This window comes from Malaclemys terrapin, chromosome 6 (assembly GCF_027887155.1).
Source record: "Malaclemys terrapin pileata isolate rMalTer1 chromosome 6, rMalTer1.hap1, whole genome shotgun sequence".
Taxonomy (NCBI): Eukaryota; Metazoa; Chordata; order Testudines; family Emydidae; genus Malaclemys; species Malaclemys terrapin.
In genome coordinates this window covers 31918532-31939090 of record NC_071510.1, presented here as the reverse complement: position 1 = coordinate 31939090, position 20559 = coordinate 31918532, and the positions used below count along the sequence as shown (strand labels likewise).

Sequence of the window (20559 nt, the reverse complement as noted above, 5' to 3'; positions counted from 1 at the left end):
AAATCTAGTTTGGGGAGTTGGAATGCAGCATTGCATGTGAACACACAAAGGAGTAATACAATAACAAAGCTCCTTTAACAAAGTTTATTTGCAGAAGGCAGGGCCAAGCATTAAATTAACTTTTACCTGAAAATGTGGAATCAAGTCACAAAGCAGCTGAAGAATAAGGTGTTCTAGTGTAGAAGGTGCTTCTTTGTTCTCAGGACCATGTGGCTGAAGTAAGATTTTAAGTAGACCCATTCGCAGTTCAGCATTCTCCCCCAGTTGGGACGGTTCACAATACAGGTATCTTAGAAATGGGGTCATTATACAGACACATGAACTCTGTGCCCTGCAGTTCAAAAATAAGTTTGCTGAGACCACTTACTAGTAAAAGTCAGCAAACAGTGAAACCCAAGCAACATAACATTCACAGGCTCTACTGGTATCAGCATTGTGCAGGATGTATATTAATTATGAGAAGACACCATGAGAGTCATTGCTAAATCCCACAAAATAAGCAGTAACAATTTGATTTACTGGCACAGAACAATATAATGAGCTCTTGTATAGTAAAGATGCAATTAAAGTACTACTTCAACAAGGGTTGCTACCTGGCAAAGAATGTATCACTGTATTGTTTCATTGGAATCACTTTGCTAGAAACTCACAACTATACATTTAAAAAAAATCCAATTGTTGATCCATTTATGACTCACTGTCTCAAAACTGAGAATCAGAATATTGGTTACAATGCCCAGATATTGTCAAATAATTAAGTACCTCCAGAAACCTTTTATCTTCTCCCATTCATGTCTCAAAAAAGTCAGTAATACATATAGATCACTATATTCTAGATCTATGATTTTATGCTATAAAAACCTTTGGATAAAAAGTGGGAGGAAGAACAGGACAAGTGGGTTCTTCTAAAGAATGCAGCTATTGTTAAAAAAAAATTAACCAGTTGTCACTCCATATTCCCATTCATCACACAAAATACCTACTATACACCTAAATATATACTAAATACATATAAAATAAAGTGTTTCTGGCACCGTTCAATGTCACTGCAAATGTTGTCACTGATTTCAGTGGGAGGATCAGGGCCATAATAATTTTGCATTCAATCTAAACCCTACTAAAGTTAATCAGAATTTCTCCACTGACTTCCAAGGACTTTGAATCAGGACTCGACTCCCTGACAGGTTATGAAAAGCTATCTGTGACTTTCACCTTCTGCATACATTTTAAAATACTCTATTGTGATGTCAGTAGTGGAAAATGCATGTATTCATGACAGAACACATTCATTACTCAGGCACTACTCATTGACTTCAGCGAGAGTTTTGCCTAAGTAAAGATTGTGAGATTGGACCAAAAATGAAATACATTTTAAAATCTCCTGTAGTTATCTGCAAGTAACAAATGTATTTATTTTAATTAATTATAAATCTCTAGCTCCAGCTCTAGGTGTTATTACAGTAGTTCCAAAAATTTCAAATAAAAACATTTCCATGAAAAACAGAAACAATGTAATGTTAAATTTTCACAATACCTCCCTGTTTTCTGAGCTCTACGAATAATAAAATTCATTAACATTTTAATAGATCAATATCAACTAAATTCCCTAACAGCCATCACCATCAGGCCACCCCATCAGAAAAAAAAATACAACTAAAACGAAACACTAAGTCCCTGATTCTGCAAACTCTTATTCATCCACTCAACTTTATGTATGTGAGTAGTCCTGCTGACTTCAGTAAGTGTCGGCAGGATCACGGTTAAGGAAACAGACAGGCCTTATACCTTAAGAGTGAATTCCTGGTCCCACTGAAGTCAATAGGTGTTTTGCCATAGACTTCAATGGGGTCAAGGTTTCACACTTTTTCTGCTGCCCATTCAACAACCGATTATATCGCACCCACTTATGACAGGATTCTTTATGAACACTGAATTCCAGAATTTTCAGGTGACTGGAGGATCTGTCTTTCTAATATTTTGTTTTAAAATGAATCTACCTTTTTAATTGGACATCAACTTAAAACTCAAACTTCTGTTTGAAGATTCCTTAACTTCTATCATCACAAGTAACAGCTAACTTCACTATAAAATAAAGAGAATAAAGGGAAAAATATTTCTCTTGAAAAATATTTATCTTACCCCAGGTGTCTATTTTCTGCAACAGAGCACTATATTTATTTAGTTAGTTTCAATGTATTACTACAGTCAGTTCCCCTGTTTGTGAGTCTTTCACAAAGCAACAGAAAAAAGACATTTTTAAAAAGATATGGAAACATGTTTTGTAAAACTACAAAAAATGGCCAGTGGCTTAGGGGCTTGTATAATACTTGATAGTGCTTTAAACTCATTTTTCAAGATTATTTGACAGTGTCCTTTTAGATCTTTATGTATATGTAAATGGTATGGATCTGTTTTTTAACAGACAATTTTTAAAAGAAGGCTTTGCAATTCAATTTTTTAAATAAAAAAGCAAGCATCTTCAAAAGCCACCATTTAAAATCACCATCATTTAAACTTAACAGAAAAAATAGCTTATAGCTATGGTACTAGGTTGCTGCACAATCCCAGAAAAAAAGATCCCACTTTACCTGCAATGAAGTCATGTTATATAAAAGATATTCATGGACCTCATCAATGGACAAACTGTGCTGTTATACAGCTTTAGCCATTAAAATGTCAGCAATTGCCAAGTTATCACACAGTGACATTTGAGATTAACACAGTTTCCCCAGCCACATATTAGCAGGCACCTCTCATACTTCTGTGGTAATGCTTTGCAAATGTTGACTTTTAAACGGCCTTCTGTTCAACATAATCTTTCCCAAAAGAAAAAAATCAGCACTGAAGAAGGCAGAAAACTTCGTGAATTGCCACACCAGAACACACCAACTGTCCATCTATTCCAATATCCTGTCTAACAGCAACAGTACCAGATGCCTCAAAGGAAAGTACCTGAAACCCACCGTGGACAATAACAGAGTAACCTGCCCATATGTACTCATGTCTCATTATTAGGCAGTTGGCTTGAGGGTTAATACTCCCACTTTTTACTTAGGTATCTAATGTAGAGGATTTTCTCATTGCCCATGTAAATAGCTACTCTTTTTCTAAGTCTTTCTGAACTCTTGGACTTAATGACGATGTCATAGACAGCAAGTTCCACAGATTCATTATGCGTTGTGTAAAATAAAAATATAACTGTTATCATCAGATTTAAACGTGAATGAACTGAACATCCTCCTGTGCTTGTTATGAGAAAGGTACATAGGAACATCTGATTTACCTTCTCTATATCATTCACTATTTCGTTTAATAGATGTCCCTGCTTGTCTTCTTTCTAAATTAAGCAGTCCCAATCCTCCTAAATACAAATTTTGTATCCATTCAAAAGCCAACTGGCCAATTAAAATAGGGAAATATTTTTTTTTGGTTGGTTTAGTGAACTATTAATTTTTCCATTAACATCCTCACTGTGGTAGATTTTCTGCCTGGGCTAGACCATTTCTGTGACAATCTTCCAAAGTTATCCTTAATATTTGGTTTCCATTATTACATGGTCTACAACAAAAGTGAATTAAATTTTTGAATTTAGAGTTTTTATCCAACAACGACCTTTTTTCAGAAACTACATTTTTCATGAAAAATTTGTGACTTTTTCAAATCGACGGCATCATCCAAAACATTGAAATTGTTATCAAAAATTCAGATACCATTTGCACAGCATTTTGAATAACTATTTTGATTACAAAATTTAGCAATTTTAAATATTTAGAATTTTTCCAACACTCGGAAACAAAAAACTTTGAAATATAATTTTTGGCTAAAAAATAACCATTTTTCAACCAGCTCTAGCTGACAGTATGTATTATTCAAAGAAATCTAAGGGTATGTCTACACAGCAAAGAAAAACCTGCAGCTGTCCCGGGCCAGCCAACTCAGGCTTGCGGGGCTGTTTCATTGCTGTGTAAAATTCCAGCCTCGGGCTGGAGCCTGGGCTCTGGGAACCCTCCACCCCACTGGGTTTTTCTTTGCTGTGTAGAAATACCCTAAGAAGTTTTCGTTGTTCTTTTTTAAAAACATACAATCATGTACTTTACCATGTCACTTCAGCAAGCACTTCTTTGTGGAATTAGTACATGTTCTACAGATATAAACAAACAATTGAACTATATTTGTTTTTTACCTCTCTGGACATTGCTGGAAAAATACTGTTATCTGCTGCAAGAGAATTGGCCAGCAATCAGGTCTGTTTTCAAGTACAGTGATTAGTGGATGAGGAAGATACCTGAAACACAGAGAAATCATATTTGGATCTGTAATGCAGGAGGCAAACATATGAGGTAACTATCTTCAAGATAACAGCTGTAGATGTACAAAATTTAACCTCTGCCTTTACCAACTTCCTTCACGATACTATACATGGAACTAGTATGTTTTTTGGGATCCCCTGGAAACAACATTCAAATAAACTGTTTATTAGATATAGATTTAGGCAATGATTTTTTTCCACGGAGTGCTTATAGTTAAATTAATATGCCCATAAATAGGTGCCTAAAAATCAGGTAATTTATTTAAATACAGACAGAGGGGGAGATTTTCAGAAACACACAGGCATGTTAGGTGCCTAACACTCATTGATTTTCTGTGGGAGTTGGATGCTTAACTGCCCTTTGTGTCTTTGAAAGTCGCCCTCCACAATACTATCTTTAGGATCTCATATTTTAAATTCTTCGTCTTTATTGTCATAGAGCACCTTTCATATTTAAGGGATTCGTAAAGACTGTTTAAAGCAATGGACTTGGATACCAGAAGTGCACCAACTGATTAACCCATAAAAGGAGCCATTATCTGCTCAACAATAAGCGTGTCACATACTACAGGATATTATAACATATTTTATTACCAAGTAAAACAAAGAAGCTCATAACATATTGGGGGGGGGGGTATTAAACCTCTCCCCAATTAAGGGGAGGCCTCCCCAAAATTAAGGTAATAGCCCAAAATACTCTGAAATGCTACAGGTACCTCAATAAGCTACAAATGACAAGACTAATTATTAAAGAAGAAAACATAAATCACTTAACACAAATAGGTGTAGGTTATGTGCTTTATACCTCCTATCCTCTGTTTTTGTTGTTGTTGTTGTCTTTAAATAATTCTTCCAAAGATTTTCCCCCCCTATTACTTTACCAGTAGTACCCAGACAAAAGTTCTGATCTGCACATCACCCAGCTCTTTGGAGTCTTTCAACCACATACATCTCTTCAGCGGAAAAGGCTGCCTAGAGTGGCTGGCCCACTGAAGCAGAAATTGCAGCTTCTCAAACCTGGTCTTTAAAGTCTGCCACCAGTTTTGCTGTTTGACATATTACCAGACGGGAGGACTATTGGTGTATTAATACTTTTCTTTATTCTCCAGCCCATGACAGGGTCAGCTGTAGCTTTGACGGCTGGAGAGTAAATGATTTTACAGTCACCCTTTCCCAGCAAAAAACAAACAAACAAACAAACAAAAAACAGAGCCCGCCTAAGAACCTAAGCTTCCCAAAGGTGGCTAGCCCTTGACAAGACTCTTTGGCAGAGGTGTTTGCTTTTTTGGAGGTGGGCCTTCTCCTACTGCAGGTTGCATGTATTTGGTCTCCAGGCAGTTTGGAACAGAAGCAGTTCCTCATGCAGCTTTCTCAATGGAGTCACCCCTACACTGGTTCTGTCGTTGGTCTGCTCCACTTCTTTCTCCTCCTCCCATTAGTAGCTTCTAGTAACTCAGTTCCCCATGGGCCATTCATGCACCACCACCATCCTACCCCACTTCCACGCTCTCCTCTTTATTCCACAGGCTCCGTGCATGCTGAAGTGTTCCCAACGCCAAGAAAGGGGATTTTTATTGTGGTCCAAGGCCAGCACACATCACTAAACCAGCTTGGAATCAGGAATCAAAGAGATCAGCTTTCATCTCCATGAAGAAGTGGGTCCAGCTGCAAGCAGAGGGGCCTGCATACCATGATCAGTATGTGTTCTCCTGTACCCTCTCTCAGACTACACACCAGGAAATAAGAGTATGGAAACAGCTATCAGAAAGATATCAGCCTAACTGCCATATAGTGGCTGAAGGGGACACCAAGAGAGGGACATGAGTGCCAGGGTGTTATTTTAGAACAAGGCATGTCTACTTTCATTACAATACCAGAGTCTGGATTGCTAATGTAGCTACTAAGCCACATGTGCACAGCCAAGAGGTTGCAACTGTTTCGTTTTGATGCCTCTCATCAACGCCTTTGCCACCTTCAGAATAAACTATTGCAATACACCAGGATATATCTACATCAGGTAAGTTTTGTGCCACTCCACATGACACATTTCTCACCAGGGAAAAATGGTAATGGATTTCTCCCTAGGGTTCCCCTCAGCAGTGGAAAGGGTTGTGGACAGGGGGAGGGATCGGAGACTGAAGCCTATCCCTTGCACCCTGCAGAAGCAAAATCAAAACCAGCTTGGGTGAGCACTGGGAGCCTGGATAAGCGAGTGTGGACAAACGTTATTGGAGGGAGGTGGAAAAATGTGGCATGGGAGCTTGTTTGTGGAGAGGGGAAAGGAATGGGTCAGCCTAAACAAGAAACCCACCTGGGAATTTTGGTGGTGGGGAGCCTGTTATAATGACAGTTGTTGGAAGTGGGGTGCAGCTCCCCAATCCTGCCCCTGCTCACCACTACCTGCAAACAAGAAAGACTGTTGCCTCATTTAATAGGATGCCTGGGGGCCAGCAAGGGGCACACTAAGAGCACAGGACAGTCTCCCTGACCTCAGTATTGACACCTGGTGCCATAATTTCCCCCCAGTGACCAAGAAGGGAAGTTGCAGGAAAAGTCCTGTTTGATACATGAGATTTAAACAGGGTTACAGGAATAAAGGAGAAGGTGGGAGTGCACATCCAATGCATGACACTTAGCAGTCTTGATAGGACTATATCTTAAATCTGGAAATTTGCAACTGGTGCAGAATTCTGCCCTCAGTTTGTTAAACAGTGTTTCTTTTCACAAGCACATCAAGTCTATGCTCCAACATCTGCCCTGGCTGCCAGTTGTTTCTAGGTGGATCTTAGAGTGCTTATAGTGATCTATAAAGCACTAAATAACCTGAGACCTATCAAGCTAAGAGGCCACCTCTCTGCCCAAGATAATGCCATAATCATAGTCAGGAGGAGTGCCGGGGCTGGAGTTCCATTATACCTTTTGAATTCACTAGCCAACCCCATTTCCACATAATAGCCCAAATTTTCTCTAACCTTCTGGGTATGCTACCAGGCCCATCTTCCCTCTCTGGCCCATAAGGAGACTAGTGATGGGCAAGGCTGGCTAGCAGTGCATGGTGGACTCTGATGGAGACACTGTTAGGAAATTTAAATTAAGTTGTATTTCTGTTGTTGCCAGGGAATTTGATGGAATCTGTTTACCAGGATATTTGATGGAGTCTGTATTCTTTTTTTAAATAAAGATTGTTAGGAGAGCCCAAGCCTGGGAGGTCTCTCATTGTAAAATACTAAGCATATAAAAAATTCAGACATTTTTACATTATTTCGCATTACACAGAAATGTTTATGGCCTGATTTTCAGCAGTGCTGAGTAATACCAGCTCCAAATGCAGTCATAGAATCATAGATTAGGGTTGGAAGGGACTCAGGAGGTCATCTAGTCCAACCCCCTGCTCAAAGCAGAACCAAACCCCAACTAAATCCCCAAATGGTCCAGGACTGAACTCACAATGCTGGGTTTAGCAGGCTAATGCTCAAACCACTGAGCTATCCCTCCCCAACAGTATCTGCAGGAGTTTCACACTTTAAAAAAAAAAGCTTAGTTTTTTTCTCTATTATACATCATAGTTTGACTAAATAGTATGATGGTACCTTCAGGCTGTCATTGAACTATGAGACCATACCCATCTGCTGTAAATATGACCCTGAATACAAAAATACTGTGCCCAGTAACACATTTCTGAAAAATGAACTAAAAGATCCTTTTGTTTTAAGAAAATGTAGGTGCTCCATATTATGGCACTTTTTTCTCTCTGACCTTATTAGAATACTGGGTAAATGACTGGATTTCAGTTTACTTAAAGAGTAATAAATGTCACCATTATCCAAATGAAATGTCTGACAGGTTACACAAGATGACTGCAGAATGATCTTTCATACCTAATGCTCCTTGTTTCTTTAGGAGCTTGTCAGAGGAAAGCTAACAGCCAAGAAAATTGCAAATATTATTGACTCTACTCTAGTAAGAGACTATAGTGGAACATGACCCATTGAACTCTGCAGGCTTGGAGTTCACCTCATACTGCATAGCTGCAGGGTTTTTAAGATCTGCAATATCCTACTCTTAATAAAAATTCTGTGGCATCTAAAGTGAAAGCAAGTTCCAATGTATTGTTTCTTGCCAAGAAAATAGATCCTGATCTGCACTGTGAGCACTATTTGCTATAGAAGATTGTTGGTGATGCAGCTGTATAAATGTAAAGTAATAATTTTATCATCATCATAAATTACTTGCATTTTGTTAACATTTTTTAGGCTGCCCCCAAACAATTAGTGCTTGGTTGCTTCTGCAGATAGATAGAACCAGGCAGCTGAGCCTGAGAGGACATGTAAAAAAAGGTGTAAGGAGGCTGCAATACCCTCCATTATGTTTGGACATAAAGACAATTTTGCTCTTTAAACAAATACAATGGGATTCTCTGGAAAAATTGAGGATTACAGATAGTAACTTATTGCCATTTTATTTCAAAATACAGAAACTTTATCTAAATATCACTTAACTCTGAAATACACAGTTTTTGACACAGGTACAACCCATTACTGGACTTTTGCATTCAGCTGTCCTCAATTCAAGAAGGATGTTGAAAATTTGGATTGGGGTCAGAGAAGAGCCACAAGAATGAGCAAAGGATTGAAAAACATGCCTTAGAGAACACAGACCCTGTACGCCTTGCATGCCAGTCTCCTTTCTTGTTCTATTGCCCTGAGTTCAGCTGTAAAAACAGTGTGGGCTCAAGAAATAATCAACAAGTGTCTTTGGAGCAAGGAAGTTCATGTTAAAAAGACCATGACAATTCCACCACCTGGTCTCAAGATTCTCATCTTGCTCAACAGTACAGTAAACCTAGAATTGGACTGTGTACAGGACAGCAAACCAAAAACATCCAAGGTTCTATTGCTACAGTGTGTTAGGCAAACTAGGACTTGCAGCGCGCAAACTATGACAATTAGTCTGTTAAATTTGGAGGAGAAACTCAATAACTAAAACAGAGGGATTTTAGTCCTGCTTTAACTGCAATACTCAATACAACTTTCAAATAAAGCTGCTACCTGTGCATCCCTAATTCATCTTAGAATGTATTTAATGCATCCACTACTTATTTTGGTTTGATTTACTCTTAGTTTTGTAATTTTGTAAACATGAGGACAAATGAAATTTAATGAGCAGATAGGAGTCATGTGGAACCAAAAGTCAGGAGATCTGCAGCAGGAGATCAACATTGCAGAGAAAGTCTATGGCATGGCCAAGTCACTAAGTCTCTATGTGCCTCAGTTTCTTCAGCTATAAAACAGAAGTAATACTCACTTAGCAGGATGCTAGATTAATTAATGTTTGCAATGACTGAGCATGTTTTGTTCCTCAGATGGCAGGCATTAGGTAAATGCAAAGTTTTATTATCAAGTAACATCACTATGGCTGAACAAGGGTAGTAATCAGTGTTCACCATGAGTGACATTTCCATCTCTACTGTAGGTTTTGTATAAGTTTGCTCAGTACCGTTTGGAGAGCTCAGGATCTTTCTACATCCCTGACTGCAAAGCAATCAACTTCCAGGACATTAACTGTCATGCATACAGATACCAGAAGAAAAAAAAAAACTCCTACTATTCTTGTAAATCTCAGGTCAACTGAACGGGAACAAAATAGGTTTCCCTACTATTGAAAGCAATTCTCATGAATATAGAGAACAGTGTGGAAAACAAAGTTTCTCACTACCAAAAATGACAGCTGTCCAAATGTCAAGCCGGCTGATGTGATGGGATATTTGTAGGATGTTTACAGAATTCCTATTGATATGGATGTAATGAAAAATGACCAACTTTGCATGCCTAGCCCAGGTTTGGCCCCAGATTGTTAGAGACCTAACAGAAGTAAAGGGCATAACTCCACTCTCTCCCTTCCTCGCCTGTGACTGTTTCCCATATACACACATCCCTGTGCATACCCACAATACACCCATCCTGTCTAACTCCTTCCTTTCTGCACTCCCTTTTAGCAAAGCTCTTTGGTCCCAGTGACTTCCTTACATGGACTGGGAGGGCAAAGTATAGTGCTGAAATGCAAGTTTCCAAAGGGTAGTGTGAAAGGCGAGTTAGAAATTAATTTCCTATGCTGGCATTAATCAGACAGGATCACAGACCCGGGAATATGAGATGGCCCTCTCACTGTCAGATTAGGTATGATTTACATGTGATGTGGAGCCTCTGAAAAAGAAGGGCTGTGTACATTCTGGCCTAAGGCAGCTGCATATTCAATTATATTTTAAATATATTTTCTTCTAATTAGGTAAAATAATTAGTCTTCATTAAGTTCCTGATCTTGCTTCTACCAGGTCTTGTTTCTATATTGAAGTCAATGGGGCCATCAAGGACTAATGGTATGCCAGGCATCAGGTTCTAAAGTTAAGCTGGTTTCAAATCAGAACACGGCAAACATTTTAAATTTAGAAGGATTCCGATTCTGTGTGCTCTTAAAGGTCAGACATCTGGACCAAATTTCATCAAATTGACCACAATATTTTATTCTGTTTTTAATCAGAGTGATTTTAAAATAAAACATGAAAAGATTTAGCCCTAAAGAATTCAACTTGGAAAAGTTATAAATAGTAGAAAAGAAGGGTTTGGGATAGAAATCTCTTTTCAATCTTAAATTCAGCTTTGCTAGCATTGTGCTGTAACATCTGCACTTTAACTGAAAAAATGAAAATGCTATGTTCTTGATTCTATTGGCAAGAACCTAGGATAAGGCAAGACATGCAACCAGATCCAACTATCCAAGTGTAAATACATCCAACTAAAGGCAATCAAAAAAGATTAGTCTTATGGTAGGCAACAATGAAATCAAAAGTTATCTGTAACCTTTAGGTCACCTCAACCTTTTTGTTACATCTCTGAACATAGCAGAGCTACAATTCAATTTACATCATAAATTCAGTGAGGGACAGATTGCTTTTTCTGTACGAGGAAACAATGTTGCATTCACCATGCATTTACATGTATGCAGCTGTGACCCTGACTCTTTCAGAAACAAGGCACAGCACTTTACTACATCAAATATGCATTTTAAAAGCATTTTTCTACCTGCTCTGAATTTTTATTTCAGACTGCTGATTGGAAGCAAAAGAGACATTTGGGAAGGGTGGGGGAACAGCTTTTCAACATTTTAACACAATAAAAACAAAAATGGTGAATAGTTATAGAAAATACAGAATAGTCAAATCATTCACTGAAAAGAAATTAAGGAGGTTAATGAGGAAAAAATAACATATCAGAAAGTACTGACAAACACAACTATAAATAAGCTCTTTTGTTGTTTCAACTCCAGGCTTTTTAAGACGAATTGCAAAAGCGACATTGATCTCAACATTTTATAGCCAATTTCTTTCCTCTATTCTGTTGACTTTGTTGCTGAAATTCTGTTCCACTTAATTTTAAAATATTCTTTATGAACACCGTTACTATTACTGCACTTTTCCCAGTCTCAAAAGCTTTAGCAGAGATCTGGTGAAATATAAATCAAACAGAATAAACCCACAATGGAAAAGAAATTATTTTATTTGTGTCTCAAGTTTATTTAGTGGTCAGAAAACTACACTGTATACATCCATCCAAGATAGCTATATAAACTCAGGCCGGTGAGCTATCTGGCTACAATACGAGATGCACAATATATAAAGCTTGATATACTTTCAAAATGTGTTATCACCACAGGTGTTCTCTCAATCCCAAGAATAATAAAATTACTCTTAAATACACCCTTCACGCATTTAGATAGCCTAGCTTTATCACACAGGTTACCAATACAGAAATAAAAATTGTTCATTTCCATAACAAAACATGAAACACTTAAATTTTGTTGTAAGCTATTCCAAAGAATATATATCTGAGAAATATATCTTTTCCATGTATCTAATGCCCCATTACATCTCTATTTGTGAATGTTTCACTGTAAGTGCAAATGTATACCAGAATCCATCTAAATCAGTGGTCACCAACTAGTCGATCACGATCTCTGGTGGTGCAGTGGGACTGCTGCTAAGGCAGGCTCCCTGTCTGGCCCGACCCCACGCTGCACCCAGACGCGGCCAGCACGCCCCCATGGCCCCAGGAAAGGGAGGGGGGGAAGAGGTCTCCGTGCACTGCTCCTGTCTGCAAGCACCGCTCCCACCCCAGCTCCCATTGTCCGGGAACGGGGAACTGTGGCCAATGGGAGCTGCAGGGGTGGTGCCTGCAGAGAGGGGCAGTGCATGGAGCCACATGCCCCTCCCCCCGCAGGGGCCGCTGGGGGACTTGGCCCCTTCCAGGAGCAGGGTGGGGCTACGGCAGGCAGGGAGCATGCCTTAGTCCCACTACATTGCTGCCCGAGGTAAGTGCCACACAGCAGAAGCCCTCACTCCAACCCCCCTCCCAGAGCCAGCATCCCATACCCCTTCCTTCACCCCATACCTCCTGCCCGAGCCCTGACCCCCCCTCTCAGAGCCAGCACCACGTACCCCCTCCTGTACACCAACACTCTGCCCCAGCCCAGAGTCCCCTCCCACACCCAATCTCCCTCCCAGAGCTTGCACGCCTCATCCCCACCTGCACCGCAACCCCATGACCCAGTCCAGAGCTTGCAACCCCTCCCAAACCCCAACTCTCTGCCCCAGCACGGTGAAAGTGAATAAGAGTGGGGGAGAGCAAGCGACGGGGGGGGGGGGGTGGAGTGAGCGGGGCAGGGTCTTGTGGAAGCAACGGGGTAGATCCTGGGTTGCCCTTAAATTCAAAAAGTGATCCCGGGGGTAAAAAGGTTGGAGACTACTAATATAAATTGACAATGTTTACAACGCTGCCCCAAAAAATCCTCACCAGCCACTAAAACTCATCCATTCAGGCCTGAGTTAACAGATAGGTTTTGCAATATGACCTGAAAGTCATCAAAACCAGGCTCTGTTCAAGAATTGAAGGCCCTCCACAGGGAATGCCTGATCCCAGACCATTGACATGCCAATCTAGGACATCCAACTCAAGTGCCAAAGCCGATTCCAATTTATGAACTGTTGAACAGTGCTGAGCATCCTGAAGCGCCAATTGATTTTAAAGTCAAAACATGTACTTAAGGATTTTAAATATGGATTATGAACTTTAGGCACCTTTTAAAAAAAAAAAAAAAAAAAAAACTTTGCTTTGGTCTTTATCCATCATCAGAAGGACTTCATTGATCAAAGAGACTAGTGAAGTTTACATACTCATGTTTAAAACCATACTGAAAAGGATCAAGGAACTCCTAACTCCAGTACCAGAGGGAAGGGTAGGGTATAAGAATCTAAGTACTTATAATGGAGATCAAATGAACACCTCATATGTATCTGTCAGAATACAGATGTTCAGGACAGTCCAGCATACCTAATCCTGTCGCAGCACAAGGCAGAGCAAGGCAGGGGAGAAAGAGGACTAGATGACCTCTTGAGGTCCCTTCCAACCCTACATGTCTAGGATTCTATGACTTAAAAATAGAAAAATCTCATTCATTTTTCCTTCACAGGAGAAATAGGCTGATTAGTTTATAGTGTTAGACTAGACTATAGAAAATTGAGAGAGCCATAGCTACGTTGCCACAACCTCCCTAATAATTTTCCTCAAAAGACGGCAAAATTGGAGACAAGGAAATAATTGGTGAGAGTGTCAAACATTAAAGAAACAAAAATCAAAAGCAATTGTAAGACATCAGGAGCTTCAATTTCCTTCTAAGAATTCTTCATAGTGTGATGTTACCAAAATAGATAGGCCATAATAAGTTGGTCTTAGTCAATAGAAAATATCACTAAGCCCTAATTTTATTTAACTTGTACTATTATTTTAAAAAGATGACAGAAAAGATGACAATAATTGTCTATTTCACATTTTGGTGCTTCATCAATTCTCCAATGATTTTTGCATTGAACATTTTTGCATACCTGACAGCGCACTACATGAATATTGTTAAAAGGAGGTTACCCTTCAGGAGTTATTGGGTATACTCTCCCTTTTCTTTAGGAAAGAAAGTCTTGTGACAGTTTCACATTAACCTCAAGTGTGACACAGTAGTTACAAGCTGGAAATATAGTATAGCAACTGATAAAATTGTGCGACTAAATACGTAACCTGACAAGTCTTTGAATTTTTTTTAAAAAGTGTTCGTTCCTAATGTACAGAAGGGCTTTAAGCCAAAACCCAGAATCTCAACACCCTGAACTCCTGCATGTTCAAAATTTAGATCAATTTTTTTCCATTTGACTCTACCTCTCCAAGAAATTAACTAGCAGCAACAAAAGCCTGCTGCAAGATGCTGGCTGAATCTACAAGGCTTGATTTGTCATGATGCCTAGTTTCAGTTCTTAATTACTTTAAACAGCTTTAAAATTACTGTTAAACACCACCTTCCACACTTCTGTCAGCAGCTATAATTCTTTGGAAGTCCCTCTCTTCCCTGAGGAGAGGGAGGCTCTAAATTCTTGTAGCAGCTCTCACCATCCCTTCCCACACTAATTTACATCATCATAATTTTAGCCAAAGAGGTTTCAGAGCTGGACAACACCACTAGAGCTGGCTAGGGACAAAGAAACTGGGAATTAAGTGTGCTCCATCTGCACACAAAAATCCTAACTACCACTAAGCTGCAAATTAATTCTCTCCTGATGAAAACTACTATGTCAACAGCTTTCTTTCTTTGTCATAAAAAGGAGTTTGCACAGTATTATGGGATTTTACAAAACCAAGATCCATGTCTGGGAAAGTGGATATAGTGGTGGCCACTAGTAAGTCAACATTTACTCAGTGTTACTATAGAGCTAGCTGAAATCTTAAAGCATTTCCCTATGCTAATACTATATTATACTATCTGTGTAGTAATTTTGGGGACACATGGACTATTTTTATGTGGCACCCAATTTAGAAAGAGAAGGAGATAGAAAGAAAACATAATTTGATAAAAAAAACTAAGCTGTGTCCAGTGGTTTAGTGTCACAAGTGGGAGGAAGGCATTCTAGGTTCTATTCATCTAATCATCACTAAAGGGGATTTCACCATAGCATCCAAGTGCATAATAGAGTCTCAATGTATTCACACACACAAATTAGAACCAAGATGTTCCCCATACTGCATTCTTGATATCTGTTGTCCTAGGTGGGATCAGTTTGGTGATAGACTTCCAAGAGCCCAATGCCTGGCCAGCCACAGTTCAGTTCAGCAGCAAGACTTGGTCACAGATCACCAGTGTAAGTGACTCCATGACCTAGGACCTGCCATCAAAAGTGCCGAGTCCCAAGTTAATTGGAGTTTCCCCTAAGAAGATCAGTCACAACAAGTACAATCAACAGAGATGGTGAAGCTGAGACATGTCATTGAGAGAGAGATGGGCTGAGAGATATTCCAATTCTAGCATATTCAAGGTTTTAAAATATAATCACCAAGACCTTGAAGTAGTTCCAGAATTAGATTAGGAGCTACTGAAGACTGCTAAGCACTGCAACAATACGCTTGTTTATATGCCCTACTGAGGAGATGAGATGCTATGTAATATATCAACTGCAGTTTGACACCCTTGAACCCCAATATTCACCACTGTCATGTAACTAGGATATGTTTTGTACAAAGTATGGCTTGTGAGGTATCATTCTAAATATCTTGATCTGCTAGTCAGTAATATCTCACTGGATTGTATGTGAAGTTATGAAGTTTGGCTATGTATGTGTTGCTGAAACATGTGAGGTTGAAAACATCCACAAGCAGCCTTTCAGGTACAACAGTAAAAAGGCCAAACAATGTTAATGGCTTATTGAGGAAATGCACACAAGCACAAGGATTACCCCAGGAAATGTGTACAATAGAAACCTCTCAGAGATAGCACTACACACTGGGAACTGTTTGACCCAGTCACAGCAAAAGAGCTTTCCAGCAAGTGGGAAAAAAAGATATAAAAGGGGAAAAAATGACATCATGATGGTACCTCACTCTCTCTAAAACAACACACTTGGAAACTCCTGAGGAGCAAGGACTGAACTGTGGGAAGTGATGCTCCCAGCCTAGAGGGAATCCTAGCCTATGTATGAAAACCTAGAAAACCCAAGCTGCAAAGCCAAGGCAGCTTATGCCTTAAGAATCTGCCAGCCTGTTTATCACTCAGGGTGAGAATCTACTAATTCCTATCCTACCTAGATAGTGTATTAAGCTCAGTTTGCGGTTTTGTTTATTTACTAAGAGAATCTGCTTTGATCTGTTTGTTATCACTTATAATCACTCAAAATCTATCCTTTTGTAGTTAATAAATTTGCTTTTGTTTTGTCTAAAAGTCAGTGTGTGGAAATTTTAACTTGGGGTAGAAAGCTGTTGTATATCTTTCTCCACATTGAGGGAGGGGGCAAATTTTGAGCTTACTCTGTACAGTTCCTTGTGCAACGCAAGACGGTATAATTTTGGGTTCCAGAGGGGGGTGCTCCTTAGCAACTGGGAGATGCCTTCGCTGAGCCTTCCCATGCAGAGTTGATCTCAGCATCTGGATGAAACTGTAGCTGGGTGCGTCCCTATCTATGTGTATGCTGGTGAAAGAGCAAGCTTGGAGAGTTTGGCAATTTATCACAGCACCTTATCACAGTCAGAAAGGGAGCCCAGGCTGGTGGGTCAGGCAGGCTCAGTGGTACTCCAGTTCCAAGTGGAATCCTGGGGGGAACCTATCACATGCAGCTTCTAGCCTCTGCCATCAGACCCAGACAAAACATGCTTCAGTAGGCCAACCAGTAAGTGACAACTGTATTATGACTGTGATAACATTTTAATATTCTGGCTATATGAAAGTGCAGAACAACCACAAAAATCACTCTAGTATTGCTGCTATCTAGACCATCTGGAAGAGCTGATGAACCAACAGGTCCCCTAGACTGCAAACATGAGTAATAAAAGGCAGGTATCAGAGGGGAAGATATCAATTCCAACACTTCATCTGGTTGCTTCACCCAGCATCACTTCCTTCTTAGCAGTATTGACCATTTTTTCTAATCTAACTTCCAGTGGTACAACTGGATGGACAGGGTACACATCTTTCTTGCAGTAAGAAGGACCCTCAAAATTATTCTCTCTCTCTCACAGGGAAACTACAGTCCAGGCATGAAAATCTATGTGGTCTCAGTGAATCAGTGTCATCGGATGACTAACATTTAAAATGTCATAAGGCTCTTCTGTACCCCATACCAATGTTACATGGGCATTATCACTGGGATCCTGATTCATCACCATTTCAGATAGTTACATTCTGCCAACCTAGACTCCCCGGTAATTTCAATTATTTCACAGCATTTTTCACTTCTTATCCTACAACTGTCACATGCTGTCAAGAAAGGCAATTTTCCTCTGGTCAAGAGGAAGGTGCAGACTAAAAGTGCTTTGGGGATCTGAAAGACTCTATATATGTAAAGTATTGTTGCAACACTCATCAAGAGTGCCCTATGTTGCCTGGAAAACAATTCTATCACTTACAAAATTAAATATAACAAAATAACATAAAACTGACAAATAGCATTGTATATGAGTTTAAATAAATGGCAAAAGCTCTATAGTTACCATAACAAAACATCCAGTTTTCTTCAATCATATTATTACACCATAATGGCAGCAAGTATTTTATGTATGTACCAGAAAAGCGGAGTCTTGGTAAAGGCTCTAGTAACTGCATGCAACTATTATTATTGTGGGACCATATTCCAGGGGCTCTACAGATCCCCAGTTCTGGCAGCACTACAGCACACAGATGCTGGCTCTCTATCTTTTGTGGACTAATGAGTATAAAATGAGTTTTTCTCTATGATTCCCTCCCAGGCATCCAATGTCTCCTCTTTTAAGTACCTCCTATTCTTTCAGGGATTACTATGCACTTCTTCCATTAAGCTCAGTCAAGTCTTCTACTCTACTTTAGCCCCTTCCTTTAAATGGAGAATGTTATTTAAACCTTTTGACCAAGGGTTAACACCTTTGCTTTTAGGATAATTACTACTACTACTACTCATAGACTCATAGACTTAGACTTTGAGGTCAGAAGGGACCATTATGATCATCTGGTCTGACCCCCTGCATGCTGCAGGCCATAAAACCGTCCCTACCCCTTCCCTGGACTCTGCTGTTGAAGTCCCCAATCCTGTGTTTAGTGACTTCCATCGGCAGAGACCCTCCTGCTAGAGACCCCTGCCCCATGCTGCCCCATGCTGCGGAGGAAGGCGAAAAACCTCCAGAGGCTCAGCCAATCTGCCCTGGAGGAAAATTCCTTCCCGACCCCAAATATGGCGATCAGTAAGACCCCGAGCATATAGGCAAGAGTCTCCAGCCTGACCCCTGTTAGCCATTATACTATTTACCTACCATTTCTTGGTTTTCCTTGACTACTATGTTTTACCATTAAACCATTCCCTCCATAAACTTATCTAACTTAATCTTAAAACCAGACAGGTCCGTCGCCCCCACCGTTTCCCTCGGAAGGCCGTTCCAATATTTCACCCCTCTGACGGTCAGAAACCTACGTCTAATTTCAAGCCTGAACTTCCCCACGGCCAGTTTATATCCATTCGTTCTCGTGTCCACATTAGTACTAAGCTGGAATAATTCCTCTCCCTCCCTTGTATTAATCCCTCTAATATATTTTACTCATTAGCTAATGTAAAGTCTCCTTTAGCCCCAGTGGCAGAATGGCTGTTTTTGTATCAGAGGGTTAGTAAACACTTATATATGCAAGTTTTTGTCATTTAAAAATAGTGATTATTAAAACACACACATTCAGCACACATGAAGCTCACCTGATTGAATACAAATCCCAAACAGCTTCATCTCCATTTTTTCCCACCGTAATGGCCTGCATCTGTAGTAATTTCCCAATAATTTTTACCAAACCATGTACATTCCTGTTGAAACACAATGAATATATAACATTATCATCATCTAAAGGACAGTGGATTGACTGACCCTTCCATGAGAAGTATGATCTAGTTATCCAAGCACAAAACTGAGATATCAGCTCTCCTGAGTTCTACTCCCTAAGCTGACAGTTACTGCCTCTAAGGCAAGTCATTAGCCTGTGTGCAAAATAGAGATATTACTTACCTATAATCGAGAATTAACAGACCAATCCATGTCTGTGAAGCACTTTGAAGATGAAAACCCTTCTAAATGCACTAATTCACTGTTAATAATTTACTCTACTGCAGTATTTTTATCATATTAAAACCAACAGGTTCCTGACTGCAAGAATAAAAAAGGTAAATATTCAGCACAGTAGACACAGATTTTACCATGCAACTCTGATTATCAAGTGTCATGGATCTAAATCCCCGACATTGAAAATTAACTCCTAAGAGAATCTCAGGTCAACGGGTTTGCTCTTCTGACTTTTGACTGGAGCAGTAAGGGGTCCTTTCATGAAATTGCTTTATCTCCTTCTTCCCACCTTACCTCATTTACTATTCATGAAAACCTACTGAGCAGCAATAGGATTTCTGGAAGTTTTATAGGATTCCCTATAATCTTAAAAAGCTTCTCGAGAGGCTCTAACAGAAGCTACTGCAGTCTAGACAGAGGAAAAACAAGTACACTGGCCGGGCAATCAGAAATTTTTTCTAGACCATGATTTCAATAGTCCATTGGCTGAGTTCTGCAGAGGGACAATCCTAAGTGTTTTGTTTACTTTTTTGTAATTAATATTTTGTTCCAGAGCTTTCAAAACCAGAACGTGCTAGGAACAACCTGTTTCCACCTCAGGTAAATAGAATGAATTTTAAGTCCTTGGTTAAAATAAAGCAGAGGAGAAAAAATAAGCCATTATTTTTAAAAATGAATAAGCAACGCTTCAGGGTGCTCTAAATACATCTTAAAAGCTTCACACTGGGTTTTGCCCCAGCCTTATTTCAGTTATTACAAAATGAGTAAATATCCACTGGCAGAAAGAGAAGGGATAGCAAGTCATCACATGAATTAAAAACCTAACAGAAAGAGAAAAGGAATAAAATGACGTTAAGACATGGGGAGAAATTCCTTTAAACAATAAATGGGGTGGGCAAGAGAAGAAAACTGACAGCCACACATTTTATGACTGTCTTTCTCCTTTTTTCACTAGGAGCAATAGATCTAAGCAAGTCACTTAATCTGTATCTCAGTTTCCCCGTCTGTGAAATAGGAACCAGTAGAAGCACCTAACCATCAGGCAGATTTAGCTAATTTGATTCTGATCACATTTATACAATGCTCATGCATAGATCT

General features: G+C 39.6%; 1 protein-coding gene across 1 annotated transcript in view; it reads right to left on the bottom strand.

The window, feature by feature from the left end:
• Positions 1–20559, bottom strand: part of FOCAD (focadhesin) — a 195204-nt gene that overhangs the window by 150936 nt on the left and 23709 nt on the right. The window contains exons 5-7 of the mRNA XM_054031536.1: positions 19104–19208; positions 4184–4285; positions 127–331 (exon numbers count right to left, since the gene is read on the bottom strand). Coding sequence (XP_053887511.1) covers positions 127–331; positions 4184–4285; positions 19104–19208 — 412 coding nt within the window. The remainder of the gene's footprint in view (positions 1–126; positions 332–4183; positions 4286–19103; positions 19209–20559) is intronic.